General features: G+C 39.1%; 1 protein-coding gene across 3 annotated transcripts in view; it reads right to left on the bottom strand.

The window, feature by feature from the left end:
• Positions 1–3,322: 3,322 nt before the first annotated feature.
• The window catches only part of LOC138058236 (uncharacterized), a 22,529-nt gene continuing 10,851 nt past the window's right edge, over positions 3,323–15,000 (bottom strand). Inside the window, exons 5-6 of one of the 3 annotated variants that reach the window (XM_068904132.1) lie at positions 7,702–7,981; positions 3,323–4,904 (exon numbers count right to left, since the gene is read on the bottom strand). In XM_068904132.1, coding sequence (XP_068760233.1) covers positions 7,713–7,981 — 269 coding nt within the window. In that variant the 3' untranslated portion in view covers positions 3,323–4,904; positions 7,702–7,712. Of the gene's footprint in view, positions 4,905–4,934; positions 5,391–7,701; positions 7,982–15,000 lie in introns of those variants that run through there. The other 2 variants (XM_068904135.1, XM_068904134.1) reach the window with 2 other exon arrangements.

Here is a 15,000-nt window from a genome sequence, read left to right as displayed (position 1 = left end):
AAGTAAAAGACCAACGAGGACGATTAATAAGAGCCGACACACGGCAACCAACCAGTTAAGCTCGACACACGAGCGAACATTAAGCTAGAACCGACACACGGCAAAACCAATTTGTGCTAGACACATTTAAACTAGAGCTGACACACGGCAAACAACCAGTTGAGCTCGACACACGAGCGAACGTTTAGCTAGAACCGACACACGGCAAAACCAATTTGTACTAGACTGAGTTAGAGCTGACATACGGCGTACAATTTGCGCTCAACACACGAGTGAACGATTAAGAAGATCCGACACACGGCATCCAAATAATTAAGCTCGACACACCAGCGAACGTTTAGCTAGAACCGACACACGGCAAAACCAATTTGTGCTAGTCACACTTAAACTAGAACTGACACACGACAACCAATCAATTAGGCTCGACACACGAGCGAACGTTTAGCTAGGACCGACAGACGGTAAAACCAATTTGTGGTAAACAGACTTAAACTAGAGACACGGCATAGAATTTGTGCTCGACAGACGAGCGAACGTTTAGCTAGAGCGGGCACACGGCAAAACCAATTTGTGCTAGGCACACCGTGAGAAAAACAAACCAGAGCCGACACACGGCATAGAATTTGTGCTCGACACAGGAGCAAACGATTAGCTAGAGCCGACACATGGCATCTGTGACTACGCACTCGGCAAATGAGCAAAGGTAAAGCTAGAGCTGAAATACGGCAAGGACCAAAATGTGCCCTAAACACGAGCGAACGTATAGCTTGAGCCGACATGGCATACCAGCGTGTGCTAGACACACGAGCGAATGTAAAGCTAGGGTCGACACACGGTAAACATACCACAAAAAGAAACCCCCAGGGATAGAAAGCGAAACGATGCAAAACCTATGCAAATAAGAAACTAGAACAAAAAAGAAAAATGCACAAAACTCTAAAATACCTCGTTCAACTGTTCTTGTTGTCCACCGAGTGGGCCCGCTGGTTGTGCGGGAGGAGCCGGTGGAGCTGGCAGAACTGGGTCCACGACGGCAGGAACCGGAGCAGCCGGTGCAGCAGGATTAGCTAAAGCCTCTAAATCAGCGGCCGCAGGTTCTACAGGTACAGCCATATTAAACGCCGACCAAAGTTTCCCTTAAGGTAAAGCAAGAGGCTAAGCTTCGGCGACGTGAAGCGGAGAAAAACACGAAAATCCCTCCAGACTTACCGACTTGCGTATCTCTTTCGAAATGCCGCGAATCTACGAAAACAGATCTTTAAGTAAGGAGATATTGCACGTGGTAATTCATCACTTTATTATGCATCGCGCAATCCACAAAAGGAGTTACGTAACCCACGCATTCTGGAATTCCGCGGCATAAACATGAGTGAGAATATTACTTTTTTAGAAATCCGCAGGTCATCTGCAGGGGTGAGCATCCCCGGCATCCCTCCCCTTTTTTCAATCACGGTTAACTTATGTGAAAAACAAAGAAACGTCCCTTGTATTAGTTACTATACCAATAGGGTCTCAGCAGACATATTGAATGGTTTAAGTCACTCGCGATTTTGTGTTGTTCACACGTCAAACCTTGCCGAGGCCTTGGCTTGTCTTCCAGACCTTGCCATTGCGCGCTTAGAGATGAAAAAGTCTTCTGCTTCGTCAACTCCAACGCTTTCATCTGAGTCACACGTTAGTAGCACCAGAGGGGGAAGGCGCGAGAACAAAAAGGACTGTTGCTGTCTGATACGAATGTCATAGGAACCCCTGTGACCTTCGCTTGGGTCTCCGTCGTCTCTGGGAAGACAGGCAACGCTATGTTGACCTGGTCAGTTGCAAAGAGCACTTCTACAGTGGACACTGGTAGCTTTGCATACACGGCTGGTGGTAAAGCTCCTGCCTTATCTTCCGTTGTCTCGCTTTCTTCTCCCGTGCAATACAAACTCACAATTCCTTTTAAAATACTGATATTTCACATAGATATGAGCGGCATAAAACTGCTAGAAACATGAACTGAGCAAAGCTTGTCGATTCCAGACAGTCTGGACAATTTCAACCCAACCTCTACCGCTGAAATGACGATTGTCGACATTGACTATTATCGTCAATTTAGGACGCTTAGTGCGTGATAGAGATTATGGGAAATAAATAAAATCCGAACACCAATGCATAAACTAGAAGAGCTCGAACCTGGGAAAGTTCGATTAATGACCCTTTCACTTAAGCACGAGACTGCAACATCGCTAACTTTTCTTTTTTTTTTTTTTTTTCAAATATGTCAATCTATTTTTTTCTTCCGAATTCCGCTGTAAGCGTGTATTATCACCCGCGAAAGAACAAGTTTAAACAGGAAAACAAGTCGGTTACCAAACCTCAAGAGTCTTGAAATTTATGCTTGGCATTCTTTGTTTTGTTGGACAAGCTTGATTGCATTTTATTACTATGGACACGACACCCAATCACGTGCAGACTCGATTTCAGAATGTCCACGTAAGCAGTTTTTCTTGCTGACGTGTCATGTTGAACTTTTTGACGGTTAGTTTTGTGAATAAAAAGAGTGATGTTTTCTCGATTAACTGTGGTTGTTTTGCTGGTGGACAGTAAATATCCAGGGAGAGATACCTTATTGGTGTACGTGAATCGGGTTTCCAACAAGAGAAAGCTAACCATTTTAAAATCAAGCACTAAACTTAACCTCTATTCAGCAATGATTTTATTGATACTAGTTGGTGTTGGTAAATAATCTGTACAATTGTTAGCCATTTGATCTTCAGTGGTTAAATGGATAAAAACAGTTCCTTCAAAGTGAGTGCTCCGGGTTCAAATCTTGTCCAGGAATGCAACTTTTATATTTCTTTCATTTTATCTGCTACCACATGTTCTGGGACAGAGTAATGTAAAATTGACGACAACAATCAATCTAGAGAAAATTAGGAATTGTCGATAATCGTCATTTCAGAGGTAGAGGACATATTGACAATAGGCCATTTTACAGTTGTTTGCTCTGCGACCTAGCCTATGAATGGCTGCGAGGCTGCCGGTGACCTTGCATTGATACAGCCCCGACTGCTTTTATCATGCAAATTGTGTTGTTGTAATTCTAATTAGTCGGTATTAACATTACAAAAGCACGGAGGTTTGCATCAAAACAGGGTCACCGGCAGCCTCGCTTCCATTCGTAGGCCAGGTAACTTAGCTACAACTGTAAAATGGTCTATTTTCTGGTCAGCCTTGTTCCCAGGATGTCTCTTCTTCCCCTCCATTAGAGCGCGAGAGTTTGGGAAAGAGAAAATCAAGTAGAGAGACCCTGGGAAAGGAGAACAAGGGAGTTAATACTGTATCGAGTGCTCTGAAGTCTCTAATTTATTATACTTAAATTATATCAAGATACTACCTATCCCACTTTTCATGATTTCAAAAAAATCACGCCGTTTCCGCGCTTAAATCAAGGTTAACACTTTTCGAAGTTTCACTGTTCACGGTTAACCTCATTGAGACCCTCAATTCCTCACGCACATACACATGTGAACTCCTCGGCACACGAGTATAACAGACACCAAGGGGCATATCCAGTCCTCTTCAGTAATAGCGAGGTGAAATCAATTCTCTTCTAATGCTACGCATGCAACGATAGAAAATTTTAAACTGAGCTCATGTACATTAACTAACAGCCGTTTGATTAGTCCAAGATTATATTTTAAAAATATCTAATCTGATCCACTTTCGGTGCTAGTACATTTACCAGATATAAAAAATGTACAAGTAAATTTACAATAAATTCACCTATCTCTACTGACAGTCTGTTTACACGGAGAGGGGGTAACCCGGCTGTGCATATACACGGTAAAAACCGGCTATTTTGCCTGTGAACGTACTTAACGACCATGCAGCAGCTTCGAGAAAGGTCACACGGGACCCCGGGGTAAGATTGCATGTAAACGCGAGCTATATTTCGACTCCACCTAGGCTGGTTACCCCAGCTCCAGGTAAACAAGCCCTGAAACAGTTATAAAAATACCCATTCACAAAAAAATACATTAAAAATGGTTTAAAGTCTATACATATCCATATACATACGTTAAAAATGGTCAAGTTAACATACTTTTTTTACATAATTTTATACACAGGATAACCATTCACGTCAAGAAACCTTCATTCAGTTGAAGATTTTTCGATTTGAAAACCTTCACGGGAATAAAATGATAAAAAGCACCTTTCGTTGCTGAATCGTCACCATTTGGAAAAGAAATTATCTATTAACTAATTTAGCAAAACCTTTCTGTCTGGAACATTTTGTCACTTTTTCCCAAACTACAGCTAAGAATATAGTTAACAAGGGCATAAAAGAAACTAGATTTTTCCATGTTAGGCGAAATACGTTCTTCTAAAAATGGTACTTACAGTAGTTTTAGGCTATCTAGGTTCTTAAATTGGTACTTATTTCCACAAAAGATATCTACTCTATGAAAAAAAAGTTTTGAACAAAATCTGTACAGTTTAAAGTGTAATTTGTTCCAGTCGCCTGAAATTTTCAAGGTTATTTTCTAAAATAAGACCCTGTTTAATATTTTGGGCTAACGTGGTTCTTATGTAAGGGGATTCTTAAATGAAGTCTTAGCCTACAGGTTCTTAAATTCTAGGTTGTCATATGCGGGTGTTTACTGCATTGATTTGGCACTCTACCGTCAATGACGAAACACCAAAAGTGACAAAGGCTTAAGACATCCCTGAGTTAGCCTGTTCTAAAATTTCGGTTATAATAATGAAATTCCTCAACGTTCTTCTGCAGCAGAGTTTCTCTCTACAAAAATAAGGGCATACGTGCAACTACTGAATCCACCAAGGTGGTGAGCCACCGAAGCGTGTACTTTCCAAGTCTTCCCTTGCTGTTTAAGAATTTCTGCATCCAAAGGTTACGGCATCTAACGAGATATAAAATGCACGCAGGTTTCAATTGAATGCCCAAAGTAACATTTACGACGCGGCCAATGGATTTAATACTCTTATCAAACATTCTTTTGTTTGTTCAACAAGCTAGAAATCATAGTATGTTTGCTAAACGAGATTTCTTCGCGTTTCTTAAAAAAAAAAAAAGTTCGGATTTCTATCGAACATTTATCCGTTATTCAATGTTGAAAGAGCCACTTGCTTGGATGCCAACTTTCATATTGTTAAACAAGAATGTTAGAAGGGCTTCTCAGATTCCTTAGATAACAGTATGTTGAGTGTTAAAAACTGTATAGAATATGTAGCCAAGGTATGGTCATGGGCGCAAACATGAACCACTTTTTAGTATCTCTTCGGTCTCTATCTGCACTTGTTGTCATGAGTCAGAATAATAACTTTCGCACTAGCCTTATCACCACCACGCACAATCATCCGGTCATCATCATCATTTTATGACATTTCTTCAAAAAAAAAAAAAAAAGACCAAAGATAAGGATTAGAACGCGACGCTTTCTGTGACTGGAGAGGAAGTGTGAAAAAAAACGCCTTTTTGTGTTAGTTAGGATTACAGTGTAACAACCAAAGGAAACCCCTTCTTTCCAAGGTCGAGTATAATGGAGGGTGTTTAAAATCCAGTATCTATTTATGCGTTTGTTGGCACTTCGGTACGTCCAAGTTGATAACAAACAAATGAAAAAAGAAGTCAATGAATGTTATTCTAAGAAAAAGTTGGTTATTATATGGCATTGTTTCTTTGACAAAAGGTGGTCAAGCTCGGACTCAAGGAAGCTTTCAATTTTCTCATTTTTCATATTATTAGCTTCTATACAGCTGAGAGTGTTCATATCAGTATAGCCGTCTCCTTGTTTGTGTTTGCACTTTTCTGTTGGTTGATAAAATCGTCTATGTCTTCCTGGTTTTTGATGATGCCTGTTTCAGTAAGTTTCTGCATCAAACGTTTCCAGATCTTCATTCATCTTTGAAATCGGCAACAAAAATCAATCTTTTAATGACAATATTCGCAAGTTTTTCGCATTGTTGGTTTTAAACAAAGTTGTTTCAAATTACGAATTTGCCGGCTTTGCTCCAAAACAAAAATACACTGAAACGGTCCGTACTGCAAAATCCCGACCGAGAAAGAACCAATCAGAGCGCTGGGATTTGCCCAAGACTGGCTTTGCCATATAATAAATGCATATATTTGATGTGCAGGTTATAGATGAAAAGGAGAAGTGATCCTTGCACTTATCTGGACAATTCACGACACCTAACAAAATCCAATCTGCTTCAACGGGATTCAAACCCATGACCTCTGTGATGCCGGCACAAAGTTTAGAGGTTGAAGTCACCTGATTTTTTTTCAGTTGTACTTACGTGACAGTTGCTTTTCCCTTTCAGAATATATCTTTTTTGGACACACTAGTGGCGCTCCAATCAGATTTGTCAATACACGAAAGAGAGAAGTGATTCTCGCACTTATCTGGAAAATTTAAGCAAAGTCTCTTATGCATGAAGACCCCTGAAAAATTCAGGTAACTGCAATGGGACTCGAACCCATGACCTCTGCGATCAACTGAGCTAGGAAGTCACTAAGTTGAAATCAGGTTGGTACAGGTAGGACATGCCGTTGAAGGAACCTGAATTTTTCAGACAATATACACTTAATGTCTGGTCCCGAGGGAAACAGTTAGTCTTGTTTTCCCGAGATTTCTGATGTTTCCCTAGACTTTGTTTCGGGAAACAATTCAGCACTCAATGGAAAACAAAAGTAACCAGTTTGCCAAGGGACCATACATTAAGTGCGTTGTTATATCTTTAGACTTTTCCTTCAACAATCGCAGCAAAAGATCCGGAGCGGGCAACAACTGCGGAATTGCATCCCGATCGGGATACATTTGAATCTGATCTAGGGCACTTGACCAAGAATCAACCAATCACAGTGCTCGTTTTGTTGAATGGAAGTCTAGGCATGTAACAATTAATTTTATTGCATAAAATCTCCAGATAACTGCGAGGGTCACTTGTTACTTTCATCTTGAACCCGCACTTCAAAAAGACACAATTATTTCATTCATCAAGCCCTTTCACGACAACACATGAGCGCAACAAACTGACCTGTTCCCAACCCAGTGGCTCCATGACTCAGATGATAGAGCATTGCACCGGCATCGCAGAGATCATGGGTTCGAATCCCGTTGAAGCCGCCTGAATATTTCAGGTGTTTAGAAGAGATGATTGCTTAACAGATAAGCGAGAGGCGCACTTCTCTCTTTCGTCTTCAACCCACAATTTCAAGAAAAACATTTCTGTCATTTAATCACGTTTGTCTTGCTTGGAACACGAAAAATGCTCAAGTTTGTAATCAATATATTAAGCCTCATTTACACTAGCAAGTTTTCCTTGACAAATCCACTTGTCAAGGAAAACTTACCGACTGTACACACTTGCAAGTCTTCCTTGACAAGTTTTTCCTTGACAAGTTTTCCTTGGTAGTTTAAATGAAAAATATGACAAGTAATTTACGCTAGCAAATATGGTCCTTGACAAGTTTTTCCTTGACAAGTTTCCTTGTTCAAAAACTAGCATGCTAGTTTTTGAACAAGGATACTTGACAAGGAAAAACTTGTCATATTTTTTTCATTTACACTGTCAAGGAAAACTTGCTAGTGTAAATGAGGCTTTCAGCCTAGTGTTTGGCAGTTCCATTAAGACGACTGGATTGCAAACCTGTGCATATCATCACTTGAACTGCAATTTATTAAAGCAACTTACTCAAGGCTTTATTAGTAACAGGAAAGCGCTTCTGCCAAATCCCGTCTGCCAACCAGATAGTGGCACAAAGCATCACACAAATCCTTTTTAGTCGCAGAAGACGCTTTCCGCTGCTTCCATACCAAAAGCATTTGATAACACTTCTCAATGTACTCCTCATTATCCTTGTGAAACCCGGTGATCTCTGGCTCTGAGAAGCCTAATCTTCGTGCTAAGCTCTTCCACTTTGTATCAATACCATGAGAAAGGGTCTCTAGCTCAGCATTAGATGGATGTCCTTCTAAAAAGAGTTTACAAATAAAGGTCAAAATTCACCACATTTACTTGTGAAATGGTCTTGTAAACACGCTGGAAGCAACATCTCGTTTCAAAATATGGCGCGTTTTTGGGTCAAAGTAATGAATTATAAGACTTTGTTTATGCAAGCTTAAAGGGGCTATGTCACGCAAAATGATGATTATTTTTGCTCAGAATCATCTTGTTTGTGATGTAACTATAATTTTATCAGTAAAGGAATTCCGCATTACCATTTTCGAGTTTTAAACTCATGATTAACAAAAGATTTACCCTATTTAAAATTAAAACACCCTAAAATGACATGCATAAACACTAAAAAGTATCCTTTCGCGCATCTTTTGGGGGGAAAATCGAGTTGGAAATTAAATTCACTGGTAAAATTAGTGTTTATGCATGTGTTAGTAGCCCGTGTAGACACTTTGCTCCAAAAATTTAGTACATCCCACTTAACTCTATAAATATTAGAGACTATCACAGTACTTGAAGTCTAAAGTCTGAGCAACTGTTCACTCCTAACAAGCATGCTCAGGAAAACAAACTTGAAATGGAAGTCGTACCTGCACTTCAATCTAAAGTTTGCTATTACATGTATTTACAATCACAACAACGTTTTTGGAAAAGTTCGGACGGTCAAGTAAAATATCTTTTGAAGGGCTAAATTGTACAGAAATAAAGCTCACGTAGGAACCTTTTTTAAAACAAACGAAAAGTAATGTGGATGATTTTTATGGCAAAAGATAGCAGATGAAAGCCATGATCGCAGAGTAAAGGCACTGTCTTTATAAGTAGACATACCGTGCTTACACTTGGGCGTTTACCGCGGTTACAATTGACCAAGGTTAAATTACTAAACCACATTACATTCGTGTAATGTTGGCACTGGCTCAAATAAACTGAGTTGATCTGTCATCAACATCATCAAGAAAGGAATTGCAACAAATTTGCGGCAAAATTCAAGTGATAAACACGCCCCCGATTAGAAGGAAGGGTAGGAAGTAGGTAATAGTAATTGGAGCATATAGACCACCAAGTGTCAGCACATCCATCTGGAAGGATAAATTGTTTAAACTGCTCGACTCAATGTGAGGATGCTCGGTGACCTGAACTGCAATTTATTGGATCCTGATGTAAATAGCGGCGACGGCAGAAACCTCATCGACATCTCTGATATCTACAACATGGACTGTCTGATGGACAAGCCAACTTGTGTGAGTCAATCTTCGCAAACACTAATTGACATCATTCTAACTAACAATAAAAGGAAATTTTTATCATCAGGAGTACTTGAGCCACACCTCAGCGACCAGTCCTTAGCATATGCGATAATAAGAACATCTCTCCCGCCTCTTAGATCCAGGAAAATCCTGAGCAGAAGTTTCAAAAACTACAACAGGGATGAATTTGCCAACGATTTAGCTGTAACCCCTTGTCACATTGCTTCCATCTTTGATGATGTGGATGAGCATGCAAGCTTCGGCTTTTACCAAACTTCTTACTGATGTCATTGATATCCATGCCCCAGTAAAACAGTTCCATGTTAGAGGCGGACACTTACCATACATGACACCCCAGTGGCGACGTGCCATACGCCACAGAAACACTATGGAAAAAATACAAACTTGATCCCAATACCATCAATTGGAATACATATAAGAGACAAAGAAAGCATTGCACAACCCTGAGAAGAAAAGCCAACACCAATTACTATCATCACAAAGCTGAGAGTATCTCTACCAAACCTAAGGACTTCTGGAAGGTATTTGGAGTGTTATTTCACTCCAAAAATGGACAGGCTAACGATATTGTATTACTGGAGAACAATGAGTATATCACTGATAAGAAACGTATGGCCAACATCTTTAATGAATATTTCATTAACATTGCTAATGATTTGCCTAGACCTGAACAATCCCAATATGGTCTCAATTTTATTGATCATCCTAGTATTCATGGAATCAATGATCTCACAGCTATGGGCTTACTTTCGAACCCATTAATCCTACTATTGTTAAAATTACCATCCTTTCACTGTCCTTGACAAAAGACATGGGCTGGGACAATATTCCTAAAAGAATTATCAAGGATGGTATTGATTCCATAGCTTGGCCATTAGGTAATCTATTTAATTATTCTATATCCACTAATACTATACCCAAGTACTGGAAGTTTGGGCAGATGATCCAGGGGTTTTAATAATAGCCAGGTAGTGTGTAGAACTACCCGCCTGTGACGAGCCGAATACCCGCATGAAAGCCTCTCGATCCGGCAAAAAAACTTAATCAGTATTCTAGTCAATTTACAAGAGCAACTGTCCATCATATCCAAAAATAAGAAAATGATATGTACGTGAAAGGTAAAAATTCAATCCTGTCCATCTGGGCCCAGTTGTTCAAAAGCCGATTAACCCCAATCACAGATTAAAAATTAACCAAGGAGTTTATTCCCCTACTCCCAAATGCTGTTCGACGCTGATATTCGGCAAAACTTTACATTAGGGGAAGTCAATCTTGAAAAACAAAAATAAGCAAAGAAACTTTCACCAAAAAGTTGAAAACATGAAAAAAGAGTTTACACCAATCCTGGATTAAGTTAATCAGCTTTCGAACAACCAGGCCCTGGAGTGTAATAATAGCTAGGCTTTAGCCACGTAAACGTCATAAACCGTATTGGTACATGTACTTGAAAACGAGGGAGACTGGGTTCATGAGATCTGAGAGTTTGCAATTTTTCATGAAGCTATAGGCAAATGTTAACACAAGCACTCTGTCGAGAAATTAACTACGTGAATGCGATTGAAAAAAGGTTAGCAATTAAAAGGAACTCATGCTTCACGTGTCTAAATCAATTGAAAAACAGTATACAGGAATAATGCAGAGAAAACACCAAATTTTTTCCAAAATGCAGGAAAATGCATCTCTGAGAATGTTGAATTTCTAAATTTTCCGGGGGAGGATGCCCCGGACCCCCCTACTTTTCTACCCACTTGCAGGAAATTTTATTGAAACCCCTGGCAGACCACACCTGTATTCAAAAAGGGCGTTGAATATTCTAAGACTAATTACAGCATATTTGTTTGTATGTTAACTGATCAGCTTCCTTTTCGACCCGTTAAGAGTCTTTTCCCTTATTTTCCTCTCAGGCTAACGCAATTTATATGTATCAGGATTAGTTATAACAATTATTTCTATTATTTATTGTTTATTTATTTATTTAATGTGTGTGTGTGTGCGAGCTTATTAATTATACAGTGTCAGTTTTAGTAGCCCGCCTAGAATAGCTCTGCTAACTGCGGGCTACAAAGGCCTTTTTCACTATTGTTAAAATAAAGTCTCTGTTGTTGTTGTTGTTGTTGTTGTTGTTACAGGCCTATTACTGTTCTTGTAGCTTTTAACAAATATGAATGTATTTGAACGTATCCTTGGCAACCAGCTATATTCATATTTTTCTGATAAGTTGTCCTCATTTCTATCTGCTCATCGTAAGTACTATAGCTGTAAGACTTCTTTGCTTCGCATATTGGAGGAGTTCAGACATGGCCTGGACAAGCGCCAACTAGCATCCGTTATTGGAATTGATATGTCCAAAGCATTTGATAGTACACCACATGATTTGCTGTTAGCCAAGTTATCTGCCTATGGTCTTAATAGCAGTAGCTGCTTATTGTTGGAATTATCTCAGATAGTTCTCAAAGCGTTAAACTTGGTGATCAATTCTCCAATTGGTGTTCTCTTACTAGAGGAATACCACAAGGATCAGTATTGGGTCCGTTATTAACATCTATATGAATGACCCATCTTTCATTAGTCTGTCAGCTAAAGTCAGTGCTTACGCTGATGGTACCCAGGTCTTCTCCATTGGTAAATCATAATGATTCCTCTTTGATCCATTAGCATATGCAAAGTGATCTGAACATCGCTTGTGAGTGGTTTAATAGCAACGGTTTAGTGGTCAACCATGATAAATTTATCACCATGTGGCTGGGTAACACCATGGATGTATCTACCTACGATCTTGGTAGTAGTGTTATTAGTCTAGTTCACAGCATGAGATTGCTGGGTGTTACAATTGATTAAAATCTACACAGAGTTAGCAATCAGATACAGGTTATGCAAAGGCATAACAAAATAATTAACACTGACACCAAGACCAAATTATACAATGCCTATCTGGTGCCACATTTATATTACTGCTGTGTCGTGTGGCACCATTGTGGTCAGCGTAACTTAAAGAAGTTGTTTTCAATGATAATGACATAATCTGCAATTACGTAATTGTGTGGGACAACCAACACTATTTAATGGGGGCGTACATTATATCCTTACATTTAATTTAGTTTACAAATCTCTTAACGGGCTGGCCCCGAAATATATTACTAATATGTTTAGTTCAAAAACTCACAGTATTAATCTACGTACTAGTGGTACACATTCTCTTGTTATCCCCCGCATCATTTCTACCAGATATGGCCTGCATTCTCTATCTTACTATGGAACTCCCTCCCCAACATCACCAGGTCACTGCCAACAGTTGCAGCTTTCAAATCGACTATTCGTAATTTGGAATTTGATACTGACTGCTGTCCTTTCTGTAACTAGTTGTTAAATGTTTGATGCTACTGCATTAATTACGGAATTGTACATATTGTGATTTTATATACCTATTTTCTTATTCCATACCTAATCATTATTATGTTTTTAATTTTCTTCAAGATATTAGCATTTTTGCTATTTTAAATTTGAAGTGAAATAAAGGTTATTGTATTTTTGTATTGTAAGTTGTATAGTAGCTTTAATTTCCAGTCATTGCCTTTTACTTCTTGTTCTTGAGCGGCAAATAGAAGCCTCTTCATTAGCCAGTATTCAAAATACCATCATGATATTCTTTGTTTGTCCCTCCAATATTTTGCATAAGCATTGTTTTTATTTTCTCTTGGGGCTTACAATGGTCCCAAGAGAAACTGGAAACAATGCCTATGCAAAATTTCGGAGGGACAAACAAAGAGTGTTAACATATTTTTTTATACTGGCTAATTACAACAGCCATAATTATTAATACAGGACCTCAAGAAAGTCCGGACGAAACAGATAATTTTGCTACAAATCATACTGCGAAAAACCCGGTGTGAGAGACAAGCATGGTCATGGCCAGGGAAGCAATTTTGGTTTGGAAACCTTCTACATGGATATGAGCCACGGGCTTGTGTTCTTTACTGAAGGAAGTTATCCTACATTAACAGGATATTCTGATGCAGATTGGGGAGGAGATTGAGCACACGACGTTCTACCACTGGATATGTTTTCCAAATCCAAGGGAGCACTGTTAGCTCGTGCAGTAAGCGACAAGCACGTGTTTCAAGGTGTAGCACTGAAGCTGAACATATTAGCACTCAGCACAGCTTGTCATGAAGTTAAAAAGATTACTTTCAGACATCCAAATACAACACAATGGTAACATCAACCGTCTTCGAGGACAATCAAGGGGCAATTGAACTGTCCAAGAATCCAAAGTTTCACAACCGTGCAAAGCATATAGATGTGTCATATCACTATGTGAGAGAGCACGTCAATCTGAAGGAGAATACGATTTCTGTGAAGTATTGTCCTACAGAAGATATGATTGCTGATGTAATAACAACGGGTTTAAGCAAGAGTCTTTGAAAAGTTCAGGAACAAACTGGGTGTCCTTGAGATCAAGGATTGACATTGAACTTGTTATTGTTTATTTATTATATATTGTAATCATTAACTGGGAGTGTTAAGAAATACGAATGGAAGTTTTAGTGAACTCACACTTTATCATCTGTTAAGTTGTTGTTTACATGTTTCACATGAGATTGGAACATCACGTGCTTGGGGCAAGCACGTGACACGTTTTAGGAACTTCTTTGTTGCTACCATTTTCCAGACGACGAATGTGAATTTGTGCTGTTGTAATCATTATCAAGAAAATGAGTTTACATTCGATTGGACTTCAAAACTTTAACAGCTAAACAATGCAAAATCACTGCACTGTAATTAACTTTACCTAGGTCAAATTTCTTTCGTCTCAAGTGACATTTACTGTGGTACTATTAAATATTGATGACTGTACACTCACAAAAAATTTACCCGGGTAAGTAGTAACTCTGTTACCGCAGTAAATACGTGTAGCTCAAGTGCAAACACGGATTAAAATCATCTCATGACTTCCTGAGCAATTAATAAAAACTAGAATAAATAAGCAGGACGGAGTAAAGTATTTCAAAGAACAAATCAAGTAATTATGTCATAACATGAAAAATATCGAGGTCGATAATGTCAACAAAAGCTTTATTTCCCTCTTGGTCATTTAGAAATACTGTATGCCTTAGTCAAAATTATATGTTAATAGAAATAGAGAAAGGGGCCTGGCTTCCTCAAACTGGGGAGTTAAAAACAGCATGTAGCCAGGAAGCCAGTACGTAGATTATCATATAATATGCTGAAGCAACACGATATAGACTATTGATCGAGTTACGAGTTGAGTTGCATTTTGAGTTTGAGTTGAGTTTGAGTTACAGATGTAAGATTGAGTTAAAATGGAGTTAATATTGAGTCACAGTTTTTGGCATTTTTGGCACTTAAATCTAATAAATATTAAGTAGAAGTCACTGAGAACACCATGAAACACCGTATAGTTATAGTCTCTTTGGTATTCGCGAAGACTTGAAAGTCTAACCATTTGAGGATGTTATTACAAAGGCAGTACTTTCTCCTCAATTATTTTAAGACCCTGAGTGTTGCGGGTCCGGCTGGAGTCAAACTCATGATCTCCTGCATAATGCACCTGTGACCTTTCTTGTCACAAAGTAAAACTCACGTGACACTCTCCCATAACCGGGCACCGTGACACAATCCGGGCTGCAGGTCTAAAACACTGGTCACTTTTGACGGGGTTACTCGTTGCAGGTCATTATTTTACCTTTTTGAAAATAACCCAAAACCCGAATTGATTTGGGCAACCCTAGACCTAAACTTGGTTTTT

This window comes from Montipora capricornis, chromosome 7 (genome assembly GCF_036669925.1).
Source record: "Montipora capricornis isolate CH-2021 chromosome 7, ASM3666992v2, whole genome shotgun sequence".
Classification (NCBI taxonomy): domain Eukaryota; kingdom Metazoa; phylum Cnidaria; class Anthozoa; order Scleractinia; family Acroporidae; genus Montipora; species Montipora capricornis.
This window is presented reverse-complemented; position numbering and strand designations above follow the sequence as displayed.